General features: G+C 35.7%; 4 protein-coding genes, 1 non-coding gene and 1 pseudogene across 13 annotated transcripts; 4 read left to right on the top strand and 2 right to left on the bottom strand.

Moving 5' to 3' along the window:
* Window positions 1-353: 353 nt before the first annotated feature.
* Window positions 354-1,128, top strand: LOC111308646 (uncharacterized). The gene has a single exon (XM_022907126.2). The coding sequence runs from the start codon at window positions 593-595 to the stop codon at window positions 1,067-1,069; it is 477 nt and encodes a 158-aa protein (XP_022762861.2). The 5' UTR covers window positions 354-592; the 3' UTR covers window positions 1,070-1,128.
* A 339-nt stretch (window positions 1,129-1,467) lies between these two features.
* Window positions 1,468-4,986, bottom strand: LOC111308641 (protein RMD5 homolog pseudogene; annotated as a pseudogene). 5 transcript variants are annotated; one of them, XR_016328258.1, is made up of 5 exons: window positions 4,834-4,986; window positions 4,376-4,439; window positions 3,158-3,283; window positions 2,865-3,050; window positions 1,468-2,776 (listed from the first exon to the last, which is right to left on the bottom strand). The product of XR_016328258.1 is annotated as a protein RMD5 homolog pseudogene, transcript variant X5 (transcript). The 5 variants fall into 5 exon arrangements; XR_016328248.1 differs by having other exon boundaries at window positions 4,376-4,405; window positions 4,834-4,985; XR_016328249.1 differs by having other exon boundaries at window positions 3,158-3,248; window positions 4,376-4,405; window positions 4,834-4,985.
* An 82-nt stretch (window positions 4,987-5,068) lies between these two features.
* On the top strand, window positions 5,069-6,580 carry LOC111308644 (peptide methionine sulfoxide reductase B5-like). Its single transcript, XM_022907124.2, has 3 exons — window positions 5,069-5,524; window positions 5,991-6,147; window positions 6,268-6,580. Exons 1-3 carry the CDS (start codon window positions 5,145-5,147, stop codon window positions 6,418-6,420), a joined length of 690 nt encoding a protein of 229 aa, XP_022762859.2. The 5' UTR covers window positions 5,069-5,144; the 3' UTR covers window positions 6,421-6,580.
* A 209-nt stretch (window positions 6,581-6,789) lies between these two features.
* On the top strand, window positions 6,790-14,066 carry LOC111308647 (uncharacterized). The gene is made up of 10 exons (XM_089744716.1): window positions 6,790-6,959; window positions 7,049-7,151; window positions 7,339-7,410; window positions 9,112-9,257; window positions 9,364-9,466; window positions 9,676-9,835; window positions 10,938-10,997; window positions 11,102-11,224; window positions 12,160-12,294; window positions 12,727-14,066. The coding sequence occupies exons 4-8, from the start codon at window positions 9,181-9,183 to the stop codon at window positions 11,215-11,217; spliced, it is 516 nt and encodes a 171-aa protein (XP_089600842.1). The 5' UTR covers window positions 6,790-6,959; window positions 7,049-7,151; window positions 7,339-7,410; window positions 9,112-9,180; the 3' UTR covers window positions 11,218-11,224; window positions 12,160-12,294; window positions 12,727-14,066.
* A 144-nt stretch (window positions 14,067-14,210) lies between these two features.
* Window positions 14,211-21,549, top strand: LOC111308639 (Major facilitator superfamily protein). 4 transcript variants are annotated; one of them, XM_089744672.1, is made up of 17 exons: window positions 14,211-14,880; window positions 15,271-15,383; window positions 15,565-15,696; window positions 16,132-16,233; window positions 16,759-16,863; window positions 16,970-17,045; window positions 17,608-17,682; window positions 17,896-17,998; window positions 18,077-18,142; window positions 18,710-18,797; window positions 19,198-19,295; window positions 19,561-19,637; window positions 19,830-19,943; window positions 20,107-20,226; window positions 20,747-20,875; window positions 21,063-21,141; window positions 21,280-21,549. In XM_089744672.1, exons 4-17 carry the CDS (start codon window positions 16,169-16,171, stop codon window positions 21,405-21,407), a joined length of 1,323 nt encoding a protein of 440 aa, XP_089600798.1. In that variant the 5' UTR covers window positions 14,211-14,880; window positions 15,271-15,383; window positions 15,565-15,696; window positions 16,132-16,168; the 3' UTR covers window positions 21,408-21,549. The 4 variants fall into 4 exon arrangements, with proteins under 4 accessions (XP_089600798.1, XP_089600789.1, XP_022762848.2 ...); XM_089744663.1 differs by having other exon boundaries at window positions 15,246-15,383; XM_022907113.2 differs by lacking the exon at window positions 15,271-15,383 and having other exon boundaries at window positions 18,734-18,797.
* On the bottom strand, window positions 14,417-14,490 carry TRNAI-UAU (transfer RNA isoleucine (anticodon UAU)). The gene has a single exon. It is a non-coding gene; the product is annotated as a tRNA-Ile (tRNA).
* Window positions 21,550-21,628: the final 79 nt, after the last annotated feature.

The raw sequence follows: 21,628 nt of genomic DNA, 5'->3' as shown, positions 1-21,628 counted from the left end.
CTGAGAATTAAGAGTGAGGAGTCCAAACCGTGGCTGGAAACAGGGCTTATCAAATTCAAGACTTCAAAACGTGAAATTTCTTTACAGCTGTGAATCAAAGATTGCCAATCTTCAAAGGCATAAGAATAATCCTCTCACAGAGCAATTTCTATCCACTCTGCATAAGGATTGTTATGGCAAGCCATGATATATTTGATATTATTGCCCATTTAATCAACTAGGAAGGAATAAGATTTTTCCTTTCATATTTAGTTTGATAAGAATTGAAAAAAGCAGTTTATCTTCAAAATAGTAATAAATCTTGTTGTCAACAGAGATCTTCTTAAAACTAAACAAAAATTAAGAAAACAAAAAAAGTTACGACAATATTATAAATCACAAAAAAAAAAAAAAAAAAAAAAACATGATATTAAGTATTTGCTTTTGGTGGGCCGTGGATAATGAGTAAAGCCGGTAAAGGGCATATTAACCAAGCGTTAGGGCCTAACTCCCTCTGTCTTAAGAGCCTGTTCTTCTCTTTCAATATTTCCGTTTTTAATCTGCACGATTCAAAAAACGACAAAATCTCCTGTCCCTCCGACAACCTTTGCAAATGGCCATGAGGATCCCTTTGTTTCAGTTTTCCTCGAATAACCTCCCACGACCTCGGAAGTTGCCGAACCATCCTTTCACCAGCAGACCAAACAAGATCCACAACATCTCATGCACCAAAAAGAACCTCGGTGATACAGCCCTTGCATTAGATTTGGCAATATCTGTGGAAAAGATTAATACCCATTTGGAGCAAAAAGAGAAAGCCATGAAGAAAAGTATGGAGTTGCTGTTTTCAGAGCTGTGCCAGTATTTGTCATTGAAAGAAGAGGAAGTGAATATGAAATGGAGGAAGATGAAAGAAGAGGAGAAATGGGTTTTAGTTAAGGAGTTTGTTAATGAATGGGGTGTTAATTTTCATCCATTGTCGGTAAGGTCAGTCAAGGAAATGGTGGATGAATATTTACAGGATGACAAATCTTCTTCAGTATTGTTTCCTGGTTTCAAGAGAATGTTGGGGCTTTCCGAAGATACCTAAATTTCATTGAGAACTTGTAATAAACTACTAGTTTAATTGAAATTTTCTTTTCTGTTTTAGTTACCGTTCACTAACAGATCAAAATCATGGCTGGTGAAATGTTTACATTCACAGTTTATCCATTTATTTGAGACTCACTGTTGTGCATTGTTTCCTGTTCTTTTTTAAATTAATCTTCAGACTTAAAAACCTGACAAATCATATTCTTATCATTTGGCTTTAATGATTAAAAACGTTGCACATAATCAGTCTAAACTGTCTATTCAATGATTAAAAAGGCTTTCTCTCCATGGCTTCACACTTCAACCGGTGGTTTTTCTCTAACTTGCCTGGCAAAGTGGCCTTCCATGACTTTGGTTTTATGCAAATGATTAAACCTTAACCAAATAGACCATGAATGTACAAAGAATTTCTTTCTATGTATATACAATCTTCTTTAAAAAATGCTTAAAAAAGCACAAAGTTAATGACCACGACCACATAAGAAGCAGCTAACACTTGCTCTAGAATCTTATTAGACATCAGAAATAAAGTTGTCTGCATTGTGCAGCTGACGCCTCTGTTGGGCAGTAAGGACATTTAAATGTCCGAGAGCTGCTTTTTGACAACTTCATGATCGATTGCTTGCAGAGGACATGCAGACAAGGCATCAGCATTGGTGGATTCTCTTCACTGCCTTGATCTCTACTTACAGGACACACAAACACCGAGTGAAACTGAAATTCCTTACCTAACTCCACTGGCACTGGTAACTGTTTCATTGCTTGCCACTCCTGCCTCTTTGCAGCCATTACGTTAGCCAGCTTCAGCAGTGTAGGCAACCCTTCAACACCAGCTGCTATGGCCACGCTCAATGGGCTCTGATAGGACAGTCCCACAAGACTGCAAAACTGTTGGGTGATCTCCTCAGTAAATTCCTCCCAATGAGTTGGAGACATTAACTCGGCATGCGGGCATCTGTCAAGCTTTCCGACCCATATGATGCAAACCACAAGCTTCTGAAACTCATTCGTGTGCAGAGAAGCAAAAGGGGCAAGGTGAGTTCTGGCATAACTGAGTGCATCAGCTTTAGTTCCTTTCTGGATAATCTCCACAAATTGAAGCCTGTGAAGTTTTAGCTCAAGAGTTGAACCATTTTGGTTGAGCTTCTCGCGGTTGGCAATGATCCAGTTCAAAGCAGGCTCAAGGTTCTTAACCTTCAAAGCTTCAAGTATTTGATACATTTCTAAGAAATGAGATCTAATAGCAATCGCCTCTGGTTCTCCAGCTTCATTTATCAGGCAATCTCCTAGGTCAAACAAGCCTTGCTGGTAGAAGTGACTTGCAACTATCTGATTCACTATGTGGAAGTCAAAGTCAACATTTCTATATGCCTTGGATATGTCAGGATTGAATGACTTTTCAAGAAGTTTAGCGTACTTGCTGAGGTTTATGTTTCGTTCCTTCTGCAGTCCTTCTAACCGGTGGAGTGGACCGATAGCATTGAGCTTGAGTTCTAGCTCAGCAAGAATGGATTTCAGATCAATAGGGGACACGGGATCATTAATGGCCTTGATTTTTGTCAATGCCTGCTCAATTTCATAGCCAACTTGATCAACTACTTCTTGGGATTTAGAGGAAGACAATTTTTGCCTCTTAGCAACATGGTCAAATGCATCTTTTACAGTGCTTATTTCCATTTCTTAATCTTAACTTTATAACAAGTTCCTGCAGAGAATAGACAAAAGTAGTAGTTTTAGCAAAGTAGTAGTTTTAGCAAGGCATGGGGATCAACAATTTTTAAGTGCGAATATACCTCAGAAAGATGGAATTTAGACTCTATGAACATAGAACATCTAACAACTCAAGAAAACAGAAAACATTTATGGTCATTAAAGGGGGTAAATTGTTCAAGAAAGGAGAATGCTCCCTAAGCAGCTGGCTATGGTGCTTTACTAGATGATGCTAGACATACGCTTTCAGCTCTACCAGTCTATTCAACCTGAAAAACCACACCACAGGTATCACAACTCTTATTTGCTTGTTTTCAGATATGGCAAAAAGAGCGAAGAAAGTGAATCTGGGGCTTAGCCTAGATGGTTCACCCACCTCTCTTAGGAGGTAGATTCCTGCAAGGTTGAGGTCTGATTCTCAACAATTGCAAATTTCCCTTCCCTAATTTCCCTTAGGCCTTGGCCCTCTTTGTACCAGCAGAAAGAGTGACGTATTACTATGCTGCAGGTAGGATATTGTGATATAGGAAGAGACTTTTTGCAGTAACATGGAAAAATATTGATATGATATTAGTCATTGCAGTGATAAAGATTAGACTGAAAATTCCACATCAAAGCTTTAAACCTGGCACAGAGCAGAACAACAAAATGTAGCAATCACACATTTAATCATGCAAAAACAACACAGAAAAATGTGACATTTTCTTATGTTATATTATGTTCCCAGTCCATCAAAGGAAATTGGATGGTTTACACATGTGCTTGATTAAATTTGAATATGATCCTTATGCACCATTTTCTATAGGTTGACATTCTAAACGGAAACTTGTTCTCCGAAAGGTAAATTAAGATGGTCTGTAAGCAAATTGCTAACATCATATCAAATATAATTTCCTTTATCACACTCTACTGCTATTAAAAATACAAGGCAAAAGTAAAAACTTCATATCAGGTCAACTCATCTACGAAAATCCAGAACCACAAATTTCACCAATACCAACTGCAATCAATTTGAAAAGCCAGCAAACTGAACAGATAGATTAAAAACGAGGCTTTACTACAACAGTTGTCTGATTTTCTTTTTATTAAACGTGAACAATGAAATCAACTAGAAGGTTATCTTTGGAAATAACAGCACTACTTCAATAGCCTTCAGACACACAAGTTGTAGCCAACATCACAAACCAAATAGTCACTAGTATCAAAAGATGATTTTGAACAGGTTTGAAAGATTTCCTCCTTGTCTTAGAATAAGGTGAAGTTTAAAACTAGCAAAACCTAAAGCTGCCTGGTATACCAGTCCAACGCACGAAATAAAATCATCAGCATAGTCCATGCTAGATCTGATGTTCTGCAATATAGTAAACCCAACAAAAAGAAAAGAAAATTTCTAACTTCAACCACAAGATCAAAGTTTAATGTTCCTCAGCAATTGAAAAGAATAGAAAGTAACAGATTATATTTTCAATCCAACCCTGTGCAAACCAAGCCAAAATTGTAAAGGTTACTAAATGCTATCTAAAATTGAGATGAACAAACAATTAGAGAATCAAACCATCTGTAAAAACATCATGAAAATTGAAAAAAAAATTACCTTAGCTTGGAAGTTTCGGCTAGTCTTTTTCTGCATTAGAAAAAGAAATGCCACCAGTCAGACACTACAAAATGCGAAATTAAAAAAAAAAAAAAAAAAGAGGCGTTATTTGATTGATAATATATACAAAAAAAAAAAAAATTCAAAGTTTAAACCTTTTCCAATAACAGAATTCACAAAGGTTTAATTTTCAGCGTCAAAGATGATGTTTGTTGCAAAGAAACGATCCGAAAACAAAGGAAACAATAAAATAAAATTTTTTCTTTATAATTTCATTCAGTTCGGATACCAAAATTTAAAATGGTTAAGAATAAAGATGATAAATAATAACATACAAAACTAAAATTTCTTTTTGACATACTTTTTCCAGGGTTTTCTCGTGAAACAAACGGGGGGAAAAATCATGAAAATAAAAACCACAGTAAAAGATTTTCAAACAAAGATTTGAGGAAAGATACCTGATTTGAGATCGAAATTGAAGACAGGCAATCGCAGAGCGAAGAGAGAGCGCGAGAGTCTCTGGTTGGCTTTGATACCTGAGAAGGGAAGTTAAGTGAGAGAAGGGAGTCTCGAACAACGCACACGTGCGACAAATTCGGGTATCAAACAAACACTCGTGTGAAATTTTTTAATTTCCTCAAATACCCTTATTCAATAATTCTATCCTTTACTTGTACAACGTATCGTTTCGATGCTTTGGGTTTCTCTGCTCGTTATCCATCTGCCCGTTTTTTTGGAAAAGGGGGAAAAATCGATTTTTCTCTCTCAAATGGGCCTTCACATCCTCAAGGCGACACCTTTTTCTTGTTCGACCTCCAAAGCACTGCTCCTCACCACCACCACCACCACCACCACCACTGCAAAACCAGCAACTTTCTCTAGTTGTCTCAGTTCTTATTCGAAAACTGTTTCTAATTCTTTTCTTCGTTACAATACCCGCTTGAGATTTCCTTTTTCTTTGTCAAGGGCCATTACTTTCTCCCTTTCTTCATCTGGGTCTGGTAGGTTCCTTTACCAGAGCAAGCGTAGGTTTCGTAGGAGTGTTTTCGTGGCCATGGCTGCTTCTGGGTCGGTCCAGAAATCCGAGGAAGAGTGGCGTGCTATTCTCTCCCCTGAGCAATTTCGAATTTTGAGACAAAAGGGCACCGAGTAAGTTTGCTAAGCTGGTGGTAGTGTTGATTAGGACCTTATATTTCTCTCAAATTATTTAAAATTTGAGCTTTTATTGCTTTTGGACGAAATAAAGTTTGTAATGTGATAAACTGTATGAAATTGGAAAAGAAGGTAACTCATGGAGAATTGGCATTTTTGGAGAATTTCATTTGTGTCTGACAATTTTGGATTTAGGTGTTTATTGTTTTTTGTCAGAGTTTGATAGATCAATATGTAAAGATGCTTTTTTTTTTGGTTGTTATGTTCATGGAACACCTTCTGGGCAGTTTATTCAAATTGTGGTTGCTGTTTTTATTGTAATAATGTCACTCTACTCAGAGTGATATTAGATACTTCTGACAAATGAGGTTCACCTCTTAATTGCTCACTATAATTTTCTCTGAATTATTCTATGTAACACTATCCATTGATAATACCTAACATTCGTTTTGATTCTGTATAGGTATCCAGGCTCCGGAGAATATGACAAGTTCTTCGGTGAGGGTGTGTATAACTGTGCAGGATGTGGGACTCCTCTTTACAGGTCTACTACAAAATTTAATTCTGGTTGTGGTTGGCCAGCTTTCTATGAGGGTCTCCCTGGTGCCATTAATTGCAATGTGAGCTTCCTTCCTCTTTTGCTCTACCTGTTTGAACCTTCTATTCCAGTGTTCTGTATCATCTTAAATTGATCTATGGTTCAAGTAAATATTACTAATGAGAGTGACATGTTTAACCAGCCGGACCCAGATGGGATGAGGACTGAAATTACTTGTGCAGCTTGTGGTGGGCATTTAGGCCATGTATTTAAAGGTGAAGGGTTTCCAACACCCACGAATGAACGTCATTGTGTCAATAGCATATCACTCAAGTTTGTTCCTGCAAATTCTTAGGAGTAAATCCTATTATAGTAGTTATCTTAGTACTATTCATTCTGTATAAAATATGGCCTTATTGCGTAGACCATAATAAGAAGTGATGTAATTCTACCTATGGTTCCATTGTATTTGAACTTCATGCTTTCTTGCAATATATTTCAAGTAATTGTGAGTTTCTTTGTTGAGTTGCATATGGTTACCATGATGGTAATTTCCCTGGCAAAAGATGAACTGAAGATGGCTTTGGTTTACATTTAACCAGAGGAGTATAATATGTTGATAAATTTTTATTTTTAAAACAATAAAATAAAATCATATCTGTTAGTCAAAAAAAATCTAACCGTAACTTTTTAGTTTCTTCACAAAATTTAATCCATATCTTGCGTTGGGTTGACGCATGCGTTACATTACCATACTAGCAGAAACTGCCACGTGTACTTAAGTTTTCCTGTTGGACTATGTCGGTTTACGAGTTTTACTGGTTTTAAAATCAACCACTTCATTTATTTTTTTCTTAAACCGACCTCAGTCCTAAGAAATCCGCTTCTTGCCAGGCATTGCAATTCTTTCTAGGATGTTAATTCTTTCTGACGTGTCCAGTTCTTGCTTTCATACAGTGCTAACCCTGTTATTGGTCAGTTAGTGATCTGCCAGCCTCAGTAGCTGCTACGGCACCCTTTGTCATTTCTTTTCCGACTTGCGGCTCCGCGAGGAAGAAGCGAGAGAACCAAGTGGGCTGTGGTGATGTGAGAACCAAGTGGTCTTCCTTTTCCATTTACTTCAAATACTTCGACCTTTCCAGAAAAATTGACGGCCTACGAATGTGGTTTCGATCCTTTCGGTGATGCCAGAAGTTGTTTCGATATGGGATTTTATGTTGTTTCAATTTTATTTATTATTCCTGATCAGCAACCTTTTCCTTTCCTTTGGCAGTATCTCCCAACAAGATTGATCTGTTTAACGTGTTGTGGTCGCTCCCCCTTCCATTCAAATACCCACAAGAAGGTTTATATCTCCTTTTCTTTCTTTTTCAAGATTCATGAATTCTTAACTTGAATCTTTTGGGTTTATGCCTGTTTCATTTGGTTGTTGATTTTTGAGTCTTTAACAGTTTAACACCATGTTGGAGTCAATATCTTGTTGCCAAGATATGCAATCTCTTAATCTTGACATTTTCATTATGTCTTCTTGAACTACAAAGTGCAAAGCGTGATTGTTCTTTCTTTTCAAAATTTTACATTCTTGAGTTTCTTTGAAAAAGAATTTGACCTGTCTATGTTTGACATGTATGTTGTGCACCCACTTTTGAACTTTTTGTGAATCTTCCAAGACTAGACATTGCAAGTTTTACTGACTTTGTTAAATTTGAGAGGCTGAATAATGGAAAAGGTAAACTTCATAATTTTAAGTGCTTGAAGTTCTGGACATTATGCAAATTATGATGATTGAAACTCTTTTTATTTTATTTGGCTTCCTTATATTCTATTGGTATTTCCACGACACATAAAATCTGTGTATTTATAAAATTGTTTTCCAAAGTTGTTGTCTGGAAATCACTTTCGGCTTGCCAAATTTTTTAGAACTTGAATCTAGAGAAACTCTGGTTCAAGATAATTTATGGCTTCTAATATGTGAGTGTTATGTCATGGTTAAAAATTCCTAAAACGTTTATGATCAGCACTTAGATTGATCTGAGGTTTATGTTCTTGAATGGTTTAATTGCAATCTAGTTCATTTGTTTGTTATGTTGCAGGGTTATGACTTTGTTGAAGGAAAGACCCTGGGCGGTGCATACTCTCAAGCTATATCACGCTTTCCTGTGCATTCTTCTAATATGCCATATGTCAATAACATGCTCTTCTATTCTCGACCACTATCAGTAAAAGTCAGAATGAATAATTGCACTTCTGTTTTAAAGCACACATTTGGTGGCACACTTTCTCTAACTTCGTCACCATGTAATTTGAGGACTGTCTCATCTATATTCTTTTTCTTCCTTTTCTCATCTCTATGTGGAAATCTGGATGTGCTACTTGCTCTATTAGAACAAGATTCCAGCATAACAAATTAATACATTTAAAAAAAAAAAAGTAAAGTTCTTTGCTTTATGGTGCTTTTATGTGCAATGTGTTACCCGTTCATTAGATATGAGATCTAACTGCCTGGCATAGCATTATGAAGCTTACCATTATAAGATATAGCTTCTTGCAGAAAAGGGTGAGCTGCCAATATGATTTGGTTCAGCAACTGTGGAGATACTTCTTTTACATGTCCTTATTTTTACTGAACACGCTTGGCTTATTTATTCTAGTTAATTTGACATAACAAAGAAGTTACTATATTTGCTTTGACTTCCATTTGTGGATTTTTCTAGACTCATTATGAAGTAGACGTTAAAAATATGATGTCAATTATCTTTTTGGGGCCTACAGCTTGATATTTGCGGGACATAGCTGTTGTCCTCTCTTAGTCATACTTCCAGTGCTCAAGAGCCAGGTATAGAGGACTCTTTCTCTTCTGTCCCTGCTCTGTGGATTAGTTTTAGAATATGGATTTTAAAAACTAGAAATCATTTTTTTTTCTTTTTCTCTTTTTACTTTTCATCTTTAGTTAATGTGGTGTGACCTCTTCATTTGTCACTCTGAACGTTGTCTCATATGAATTATTATATATTCTCTGTGCTTATGAACTATATATGGGATGCAGCGTCATTCTTTGACCATCTATAAGCTCTTTTTCAACTATGAAGGTCAAATAGAGGAAAGCATTTGGCCAATGCCAGCTCAAGAGAGCCTGGAGGGCTTCATCTGCTTTCTCTCGGGGTATAGAACATTCTTAGGCAAGTTTTTGAGGTGTGTTGAGTTTATTATTAAGGACACAGGAAAAAAAAAAGGAAAAATAAGGACTCCAACGCATTTCATTTACTGCATCACTAAATTAGGTTTCTTAAATTTTCAGGCTGTTGCTGAAAACAAGGGGATCAGAGGCCTTTGTTGCTCTCTGGTTGCTAATGGTTGCTGGGACTTCCCTTGTCACTCAACAGTTGGGCTTCAGTGATACGGTCTGGTATTTATTCTCAATAGCAGATAATGTTTAACATTGTTGCATTTCAAGCCATTTAATAACTAAGCTGTAATATCTCTAGAAAATGATGTAAATTGAAGACAACTATTTTAGCTACTTTTTTCAGAGTTTCTTTTAACCTAAAAAGAAAAAGTACTATATCATTACAGCTGGTGGTGTTTAAAACATTTGTTACTGGATTTGCAGGCATCAAGAAAACTTGTTTTCCAAATTCTCTATGGGGATGGGTCAAGTCCAGCTGTTCTGCATTCTGCTTCTATCTCATCTCCAAAAGCTGTCATGATTATGTACAGAGGAAAAAAAGGACAATTGAAGTCGTTCAAAGGCTTCCGCTTGCCTACCTGCAGTAATGCCTGTCCCTTTCTGTCTCTCTCTCTAGTCCTGGGATGGATTTGTAAAAAGGAGACAATCAAGTATTGATGATAAACTGACAGCGAGAGCATAAAAATCCAAAAATTTTCACAAATTTGTAAAAATTTGGTTTTCTTTATCTAAATTCATTTTTCTATACTAACTGTGTATTTGAACTCATCGATCCCTTCACGCTTTATTTCATGTGCACCTCTGAAATTTGTAGCTCTGGTACGATGATTAGATTGCTATTAATTTCTATTAGTCTTTCTTCTTCTTCTTCTCCCCTTTTTTTTTTCTTGTTTCAAAAATGGAATAAACTTTTTTCCCTCTTGGACTGCTAATCTTCTCCTAAAACATGCTACTGAGAAGCTCCCAATCCTTGCAAGGGCTCAAGACCTCAAATATCTCTTAGATTTTGAAGTTTGATAGCTCTTTCTTTCTTTCTTTTATTATTGGTTGAGAAATTGATAGCTTGATTTCATTAACTAAATCAGAATTAGTAATTGTCTATAATTTGAATTTTTCTAGCAGCAGTTTACCCATTGAAAGCCGTCTGACTCATTTTCTGCTAATTTTGGTGTAAACCTCTTTAACATAGTTCTTCTTTTTGGTACAATTGTAGGTTAATATCAGTAGTGTTGATGAAGCAGCAGTGATTGGTGCTGCTCTATCTTTATCTTTTTCAGCTTTTGTTGTGCGGGAATTCTAATGTTAGATATCTAAGAATGCTTGTTTCATATTGCTGCCATTGTTGCTTTGGGTAGGTATGTATAAATCCTGGAAGTCAGACTAAAATCACGATGTGCTCATTTGCTTCTATATTTGCTAGTTTTGAGATTCTGGCTTTTTAAGTGAATACTTGTTTTCAGAAAGTGGACTTTTTCATTTATATTCTTTTTCTTCCTTTCGTTATCTTTGGATGTCCTACTTACTCCTTTATAACAAGATTCCAGCACAACAAACTAATACATATTGACCAAAAGAAAAAAAAAAGTTCTTTGCTTTATGGTGCATTTATATGCAACGTGTTTCCTGTTCATTAGGTAGGAGATCTAACTGCCTGGCTTACCATTGTAAGATATAGCTTCTTGCAGAGAAGGGTGAGTTGCCAACAAGATTTGGTTCAGCACCTCTTGGGGATACTTCTTTTACCGGTTCTTATTTGTACTTAAGATGCTTGGCTTATTTATTCTAGTTAATTTGACATACCAAAGGAGTTACTATATTTGTTATGACATCCATTTGTGGATTTTTCTAGGTTCATTACGAAGTAAACATCAAAAATATGATGTCAATTATCTTTTTGCGCCCTACAGCTTGATATTTGCAGGACATAGCTGTTGTCCCTCTCTTAGTCATACTTCCAGTGCTTGAGAGCCAGGTATAGAGGACTTTCTCTCCTCTGTCCCTGCTCTGTGGATTAGCTTTAGAATATGCATTTTAAATACAAGAAATCCTTTTTTTTTCCTTTTCTCTTTTTCTTTTCATCTTTAGTTAGTGTGGTGTGACCTCTTCATTTGTCTTTCTGAATGGAGACCAATCTATTATATGTGTTGTATCCTTCCCTTTTCCAAACAGCCGAGACAGACTACAGTCTGCATCCCTTTTTTTCTTTTTTTCTTAATTTGTGTATTAATCTTTTTTTTTTTTTTTGTTACCCTGTCTGAAGTTGTATGTTTTAAGAATAATGTTCAGTTGCTGTGCTCATCTTTTTTCTTGTTTTTTGTAATTGATACTTTCACATGTTGCCAACTTCTGTTTTTCATTTATCTGATTGGCAAGTTTACAAGCTTTTATAACTTGAGATCCTATTTCTTGTTTCCTGTTGCATACTCGAGAAATTGATATTGTGAACACCTCATATACAAGTATTATGACATTCTTATCTGAGAAAAGAGTCCAGCCATCTCATTTTTAGAATAATGTTTCAATAGGAGAAATTGATATATTCTCTGTGATTATGAGATGTTTAGAGGATGCATTGTCATTCCTTGACCAATTTTAATCTCTTTTTCAACTATGTGGAGTCCCATAGCAGAAAGTATTTTGCCAATGCTAAGAGAGTTTAAAGGTGTGAGGAGGGCTTGGTCTGCTTTCTCTTGGAGGAAAATACATTCTTAGGCGAGTTTTTGAGGTGTGTTGAGTTTATTAATTAATGAGAGAAAAAATAAAGGAAAAAAAGGACTCCAATGCTCTTCATTTACTCAAACAGTTGGGCTTCACTGATACGGTTTGATGTGTAATATCAATTGCAGATAATGTTTAAGATTGTTGCATTTGAAGCATTTAATAACCAAGTTTAATTTCATTTTCCAGCTTGGACCATTTCTGGCTGGAGCATTATTGGCAGAATCAAATTTCCGGACACAGATTGAAGCTGATATACGACCATTTAGAGGCGCACTTCACAGGCAATTTTTTGTGAGTACTGTAACTTCAATTGACATGCAGGTATAGTAATTATTTTAAAGTTGCATCTGTTTTCTTATATGCTTTTTTTTTTTTTTTGTGCATTTGAATGTTAGCAATTGAATAGCTGTTGCTTAAAAGAACTGAAAATTGTGTCAATTGTGTGATATTTCTGTATTTTTATCCTTCATCCTATGGTTCTTTCTTTTTTTTTTTTTTTTTTGGTAATAAGCACTATAGAATTTTCTGTCCTGAATTTGCTTCAAAGGAATTAAGGATACCACGCCAGTTATCTTAATTTTCGTGCTGTGGTGACTTTAAGCAGCTATGTTCTCTAGAAAGGCTTGAAGACATGAAGTTTTGTTGGCTTTACTCCTGAATGTGTAAAATGTAGCCATCATCATAAGTAATGCATCCAGTAATAATGCTTCCCAGCATTTGATTTAATGCAAGTTATATTTGTTTCTTTTGTAGCTTCTTTACTGAGGGTGGCCAAATGTACCAGTGTCACGGACGTAAGGAGAAGTATTGAATTTCACATCGGACATAAAAGGAGGGTCACTAGGATATAAAAGGGTTTACATTATTTTTTTTTTTTGAGGCGTCTTTTGTAGAACAAAATCGTGAAGTCAGGAGGGTCAGAACGGATAATATCACATAATGGTGTGTATTATGGTAGATAGGTTAATCTGAGACGTCAGATGAGTGGATGGTTGAGTTTCAAAGTCGTACGAGTTTGGAGCTTAAGTGTTGATCTGTGACAAGTGATATAGATGTATATCGTGACAATTAGGTTGATCTGAGACGTCGTATAAGTGGATGATTGAGTTTCGGAGTCGTGTGGGTTTAGAGCTTAAGTTTCGACTCGTGACAAGTGGTATCAGAGTTAGTCTTAAATCATTCGATCCATATCAAGCACCTTGAAGGAGGGAGGCAGGATGGTTAGCTTTCGTGATAAGGGTGTCCCGAGGTTAAATGGGGGAGAATGTCACGAATCTAAAAAGGAGTCTTGAAACTCACATCGAATATAAAAAGAAGGTCACTAGAATATAATAGGGTTCATATTATTTTTTTTTTGTAAGACGTTTTTGATAAGATAAAACCGTGATGTTAAAGGGATAGAGTGGATAATACATCACAAAGGTGTGAATCATAACAGGTAAACTGATCTGAAACGTCGGATGTGTGGGTTTTATAATCAGATTGATCGGAGTTTAAGTTTCGACTTATGATACTAACACTCTTAGCTGGTTTGACTGTCATCAAGCCATTGACCAGGAAAGCAAAGGTCCTCATGTTGGACTCACTTTGCAAGAAAGTATGAGTAAGATTTTTTCCATCACAGGGAGGCGAGTTTGCCTTTGTAGGTTTTTTTCTAGCTAACAGGTCGGTAAATCAATGGTGTAACTAGTGTCTTTATGAAGTCTTCTGTCATCCTGAAGCAGGCTAGGAGTGCTGCTTATTGTTGTGGTAATGTCAATGGCATTAACCCCGCTGCTTAATGAAGTTGGAAGAAGGGCTGCTGATTTCATTGATGACGAGTTCGATGCAGATGTATGTTCGTACAAGTAGTATTTCATTTTTGTCTCAATATTTTATTCTTGTTGGGATTTTAATTTATTATGTTTAAGCGACCAGCTAGTTCTGGTGGCTGAACCATTTTTGTATTCAAAACTTGATTTGAGGCTACTATCCTAGCTCTTTTGGCTGCTAAGAGTTTCATTCTCAGTTTTACAAAACCGCATCCCCCATTTATGTTTATTGAATATAAAGCAAAGGAGTAATGATTCTTGTTAGTCATTTTCATTCTCCAAGCTGATCTTCATGTTGGAAGTTTTTGTTGCTTTGACAAAATGAAGAGCAATAGTGTGTAGCAGTGATAAAAGGGAAAGCTATTTTTCAATCCTTCTCGTTGGCCATGATAAAGGGAAAGCCAGTTTTAAAGGCAACAAAGTGGACAGCAAGCGATACAATTTCCCTCGTTTGGTGGATGGAAGAACAAAACAAATGGAGACAAAAAATATCCAACATGCCTCAGAATCGGTAATCCTCGGGAAGAAAACATAAACGGAGAGTAATCTCCGGAGAAAAAAAATGGAGACAAAAATTATCCCAATTGCCTCCGCTGGAGAAAGAAATAATTACGGCCGAGCTGCAGAATCACTGATCCCGGCGAGGCTCGAACTCGCGACCTTCGGCTCATAAGACCAACGCTCTAACCGACTGAGCTACGGGATCAGTTTTGATATTTTGTTTCTTCTACTCCGATCAAATTGGCATGCTAGAAAATTGAAATGGCCCATTTTCTCTTGTTCTATAAAAGCCCAAACAGTTTACGAAGGCTCCTGAGTTGTAGCTCACATGCCACTAGACTTTCGCCAAACCGAAGTAACCAAAACAGCAAGATTCTATGTTTGTTGTTATTAACTACCATTCAAAGCCGAGTCAGGACTGGTCAGAAATCCACTTAAAACAAAACAAAATTCTATAAATATCAACGGCGGATTTTAAGTTGATGAAACAACAACAAGCTCCTTCTGCAGAGCCAAAGGCTTCCATAGATAATGAAATGGCGAGGAATTCAGTGTCATTGTCAGTTCCTGAGCCTTCCTGGTTCACACCCAAAAGGTATTTTCTTTTTTCTTTTTTTAAGCTGTTTGAATGTCGAACATTAATTTGGTGGCTGAGAAGATGAATGAGAAAGAAAATAAATGATGATTGTAGCTGTTGGAAGAGCTTCACCTAATCGTTTTGCCTTGTAAAATTTGTTGCTTAGCTGGCTTTCTTTTCTTTTTTTCCTGGAGAAAGTTCAGAAATTTCTATTGTTTTTCCCATTTTCTTTTGTCAATTCGGCTTTCTGGGATTTGTTTGAAGGTCAAGATTTTGGCTCAAATCTCTATGAGTGACCACATTCTGCAATTTATGTCTCTTTTTTTTTTGTAATGGTTAAGGTGTTCACTTGTCGACAAATGTTTAAGTTTTCATTTGTTTAGGAGATAACTGTATGCACATATACAGTTTATTTTATGACTGGGAAAGGAAAGGATGCTCTTTTTTCCTTCTCCAAGGACCAAGAATACTGGACTACCGAGAAACTGTGATATGCTATGTTGGTAACGGTGGGCACACAGGTGGAGTGACATTGAGCTCTTTTTAAAGCCAATAGTTATATATTATGGTTGTGAGTTGTAGATTAAATTTGTTAATTCAAAGTTAGGATTGATTGGCAGTAACAACTAAAGAGTTTGCTGATTTTGCAAATGATGAATGAAATTTTTGTGGTGCTTTGGACATTATGGCTTTTTTTTGCAGGTTGCTGGTTATCTTTTGTGTTATCAACTTGTTAAATTATGTGGATCGTGGAACAATAGCAAGCAATGGTGTTAATGGGAGTCTTGGAACTTGCACATCCAGTGGTACATGCACTTCTGGTAGTGGAATACAGTAAGACTCGGAGACCCTCATTTTTTTTCTTGCTTCCGAGCCATTTGATGGTGGATATTGATCCTTACTAGATTCCATTGGTGGATGGGACAACATTTGTAAATACCTGTTGATATCTCATTAATTTGTTTCATCTTCCCTCTAAATTCTTGGACATGGGAATCTTTTGAGATTAGTTTGTGATGAAGGAAAATTAAGGAATTTATAGTATGTGGTTTTGTTTCTTTTCTTTTTTTTGAATGTTAGACTTTGAGATTGTATTTCTGTTGGTTCAGTGTAAGTATTTATTGATAGAAAAGACATACAATACCAACTCATATATGTTTGATAGCTTATTATCCATTGACTGATGCAACACCTTTGACATAATAACTTGCCAGTTACTTTCTTGGACCTCTAAACTCTGACTTATTTGGAGTTCATTGTTCTGTATAGGGGTGAATTTAACTTGAATAATTTCGAAGATGGAGTTATGTCATCTGCATTTATGGTTGGACTTCTTGTGGCTTCTCCCATATTTGCATCATTAGCAAAGAGGTAAGGAATTTCAATCATCCGGAAAATTTATTAAATAAAAAATATATATGTAAATTGTAGAAATATGGGCCAAGCATCTTCTGATAATTATCATATATATATATATATATATTTAAGTTTCAACCATTTGGTTTGACTATACTTTTCATTTATAGCTTTAATGTTGAATAGAAGCCTCATTCTCTTATTGTAATGTTTTTTCAATATTTTTAAGGTGCTTGTGCCCTATGAGAATTAGTTAACTATTTCTAAAGGCTGGAATCAATCATTTTGTTTCCAAATTTATCAACAAAGATAATTGTGCATGCATGTGCACATGCATGTCTCAGATAAATGTCACTTCCGGGTATGTTTAATTGTTTTGTGCTCATATTCTTGTAGCCTCATCTGGTGTGATCAATATGAATATTGTGTTCAAGGCATCATAGTTTTCCATATAAGTTACTTAAGATTAGAATAAGAAAAGTTTCAGGTTGTAAATTTGTTTTGTATGTGAGTCCTTATGTATTCATAAAACTTTTGCAGTGTTAATCCTTTTAGACTTATTGGAGTTGGATTGTCAGTATGGACTTTGGCTACAACTGGTTGTGGTCTTTCATTCAATTTCTGGTCCATCACAATCTGCCGCATGTAAATGGGTTACTTATTTCCTTCCTTCATTTTCATTTTAATCTTTAATTATTTTACTTCTAAGATAATAATAACAAGATAATTGTGCTAATCTTATTCTTTCAAGGCTAGTTGGTGTTGGTGAAGCTTCATTTATCAGTCTTGCAGCTCCTTTCATTGATGACAATGCCCCTGTCACTCAGGTTGTTTTTCTTTGCTTTCTGATAACTGCACAGATCTTAAGTTTGTCTGAACTTTGGTGCCTAATGTAATAATAATACAAATGCCATCAGGTTTCTGGTATGAAATATAGAGGCAAGTGGGGGACACACCTGCCATGTATACCGGTTTTGAGATGTGTTCCATTTCAGTTATATAATATATATGTGTGTGTGTGTGTGTGTGTTGTGTGCATACATTTTGTCTATTTAATTTTCATCTAAATGTCAAAATTCTCAGTAATTTCATCTGATATTAATGTATTAAAGCTCTTAGAAAATTTCCATTTGGAACCAGTTTCTTTAAATTTTGGACTACTGCATTTGCAATGTAGATCACTGATCTATGGCAGAATTTCCTTTATTTAGTGAATCCTAAAGTTGATGTATGTTAAGGTAGACTTATCGGTTTGATGGAGCTATTATTGACTATTAAGTATGGAACTTATATGCAACATGCCCTTTGTGTCTATATTTCCCCTTTTATCAGAAACTTTGTGTTGCTGTTATCTCCTTGAATCTTATTCTTCTCCTGCCTTTCTATTAGAAAACAGCATGGCTAGCAATATTTTACATGTGTATACCAACTGGATATGCAGTCGGCTATGTTTATGGTGGACTAGTAAGTTTTCTTTTCTAGCTCTTTTATAGGTATTAAATTATTTTCTCTTTGTTAAAATGATCTGCGTAATTTCTTCCTAGTTTAGAACTAGAGGAACCATCCTTATTTCAAAAATGCCAAGTTTTGCTCCTGTCCATATTTTATGATGCTCTATACTCTGCCCGTAAGATAATTTGAGATAACTAGCTGACAGCAATCTTCCTTTCCTAACAGGTTGGCACTCATTTAAATTGGCGTTTTGCATTCTGGATGGAAGCCATTGTGATGCTTCCATTTGCTATTCTGGGTTTTATTATGAAGCCTTTGCAGTTGAAAGGTGCACACTGGACACCTAGCGACTTGCATTGGTCCTTTAGACTTTTTCTGGTTACTTTCTAATGATTCCTTGATACAGGTTTTGCTCCTGCTGAGTCTAAAAAATCACCGATCAACGTAGAGACAGCTGTACCAGAAGTTCAAGGTGCTTCATAATTGACATATCTGTTGCAGTTCCCTCTTGAAACTGTATTATTTTATTGACCAGATAAGAACATATCATGGCTTGTCATATGTAAATTAATTTAGAATGTCTTTACTTTCATTTTACATTCTAATTAGCTGGTCTTGCAATAACTAAATTCTAACATGAACTAGGCACTTATTTGAATTTAATGCCTTTGTGAAAAATGAGCTTGAGAAGTAATGTTCCCCTTCTACTTGCCTTGCCCGTTTTGTTAAAAAAAAAAGGATTTTTGTTGAAGTTCATAAATTTGTTTGTAGCATTGATGTTTTCTTAGCCCTAACGTGTGTGTTGTATAATCAATCTAACAGGAATTAGCCTCTAGGTTAAATAGCCCAAATAATTTATCTTAGGTGCAAAATTGTTTAATGAGTTACCCACTGTTTCTATTTTCAGCAAAAATTTCTGGTTAATTGCAAATTCTGGGTTTCAAGAGAAGTTAATCATTACATGAAGCCTCATTTCATGATCTGTCCTCTGACTTAGTTTCTTATATTTAGGTCTCTTTTTGTTGGTTGTGCTTAACAGTTTTGATGCTTGATGACTATACAGAGGCTTTCAATGTTAAAGGTAGTGCAAAATCCATTAAGGAAGAATTCAGCCACATGTTTTCCAAGTGAGGACCATTATATTGAAGTTCATATACAATTGCTTATTTATAGGCCTTTATGCTACTTGTTGTACTGAAGAAACTTCTTATTACACGTTAGAAACTGAACATAACTTTAAGCTGTGTGCCAAACTCTCTATAGCCTAGTGCATATTCAGTATGACATTCAGGACCCAGGGCAAGAACGGAACTATGCACAAACTATTCATAGCTTGAGCTTCAGTGGGTTAATATCTATGCTTCATTATATCTTTTCAAGCATAGCATTTTTTTCTTCTGTTCTTTCCCTACTACTACTATGATTATCAGCAAATCTATTCGTATGGGAAATCTATCACAGAGGTTTCTATTTGAAAATGTATCTGAATAATTTTCTCATCTTGTTTGAATATTTTTATCTGACCAGGATGAAATGTGCACCCATTAATTTGAATCAGTTTTCAAGATTTCTCAAAGACATGAAAGCACTCTTGGTTGAAAAGGTTTACGTTGTCAATGTTTTAGGTATGTTCTTTTATCCTGCTTCACAGATACAGATCAGTTCCGGTAATGCCTATTGTATCTCTGAAAAAAATCATGCGGAACTTCTATGTTAATTTTGCATGCAATCATTGTTTTTCTCCAGTTCAATGAGTTGTTTACTAGTTGAATTACTTACTCCTTGGTGAACTTTATTTTGGGACATGTATATTGTGTGTTATAATAATTTTACTATTCATGTTTTGACCAATCTCATTTATAGGCTAACTTAAAAACATCCATTTTTCAGGTTATTGTGCATACAACTTTGTTATAGGTGCATACTCTTATTGGGGGCCTAAGGCTGGTAAAAATATTTACAATATGGTAAGCTTTTAGTGTCAATGTGACTATAATATCTAAAATATCCCATAAAGCAATGTCTAAAATATCCTTTATTGTTTAAAATTGATGACTTTTCAGAAGATGATAGAAATTGCTAATGAGAAGAAGCAGCATAAAAATCAATGAATAAAATAACTTGGTGATGTTTTATCTCAAGTTAGGGTATTTTTGCAGAGTGATGCAGACATGATATTTGGAGGAATAACCATTGTCTGTGGAATATTGGGCACACTAGCAGGAGGCTACGTTCTGGATTTCATGAATTCCACAATCTCAAATGCTTTCAAGGTAGTTGCTTTTGCATTTTAAAGGAAATGCTCTAAGATGAATTTTCTTGATACATTTATATATCAGTTGCTTCATGCATAAATAGTATTACATTTTCTGCTTTCACCCTGATGCCACTTTTATCTTGTTCTACATCACCAAATTCCCTGGACTCCTTTTGCAGCTTCTCTCAGTAACAACATTTGTTGGGGCTATCTTTTGTTTAACTGCATTCTGTTTCAAGAGCATGTATGCTTTCCTAGCTCTTTTCTCAGTTGGTGAATTACTGGTCTTTGCCACCCAGGTAATAGAACCCTCACTTACTAGTTATCAATCTTGCATTCTTATTTAGATGAACTGAAATTCAATGCATTAGTTGATAGTTATCCGACCTGTAGTTTACCTGCTGCTAGCGGTAGATTCAATATCTGTCTACCAAGTCAAGGTCTTGATTTGGGAGTTAGAAACTGTTTAACTGAGGTTATAGTTTGCATTCTTAATAGAAGCAACCTAGGGTGACAGAGGTCAGATTAACCGTGTACTCTGCTTTCTTTTTTTTTTCTTTTTCATTCTATCCATTTTAGTTTTGCTGTGCTTGACACCGGTTAACTAAGGTTTTTACTCGCATAAATTATTTAATTATGAAAGATATATGGAATTATCTGGTGTATTCCATTTGCAAAGAAACTGAAAATTCTTGTTTGCTTAGAAATTAAACAGTTTGCCACTTACATTATTACCATAAAATGGCATGTTAAGAAGCCAGAACTAATCAACGAAAGACTACTTCCATAATATGAAGTTCTTAAGGTTTTCCTTTTCAGGCTCCTGTAAATTACATATGTCTCCACTGTGTTAAGCCAAGTTTGAGGCCAATATCTATGGCTATCTCTACTGTTTCAATTCACATCTTTGGCGATGTCCCTTCTTCACCGCTTGTGGGGGTCCTCCAGGTTTGTCTTTCAACAAATTCTACATATGCATTTAAGTTATACCACAAACTATTGGCAGATAAGCATTTGGTGTTTCTTTCAACCTTCTGTAACCTGTACAAAGTTCTTGGCTCTCAAAAAGTCTTTTTTTTTTACATTCATGTTTTGCCTGTGATATTGAAGACTGAACTTTAGAGAGATTCTGCAGGACCGTGTCAACAATTGGAGAGAAACTGCCCTTATTCTAACATCAATTCTGTTTCCAGCAGCTGGAATATGGTTTATAGGTATTTTCACTTTTCCAGTTCTCCATTTTGTGTGAAGTTATACACTTGGAAAAGTTCTGACTGTGGTTTTGGTTCAAATATTAATTCATGGTTACGAAATTTGTGTGGATGAATAAGTACCATATATTGCAATGGCAGGTATATTTCTGCATAGTGTGGATAGATTCAATGAAGATAGTGAAGGACAAGTCACTGAAGTTGACAGATCAAATACCACACCTTTGCTTGAACCTGAAGTTGCAGAAACACGATACTCTTCTGCTTGAACCTTGATACTCACTTCTCATTTGTATTATTTTTTGCTTTGATATTTCTTATACGTTTACAAAAGAGTTATAACTTTTTTGTAAATGCAAATTGTTGTATATCCATATTCCAAGATTACAAGACTCTTCTGCTGGTTAACCCTGCCCCAATCTTCATAGCTGAATAGTTTAATGAAGCAAGCAAAAGGCCAAAGAAAACAAGCTGCAAAAATAAGCCGACA

This window comes from Durio zibethinus, chromosome 2 (assembly GCF_047325235.1).
Source record: "Durio zibethinus cultivar Kanyao isolate XHJ-2024 chromosome 2, ASM4732523v1, whole genome shotgun sequence".
Lineage (NCBI taxonomy): Eukaryota > Viridiplantae > Streptophyta > Magnoliopsida > Malvales > Malvaceae > Durio > Durio zibethinus.
This window is presented reverse-complemented; position numbering and strand designations above follow the sequence as displayed.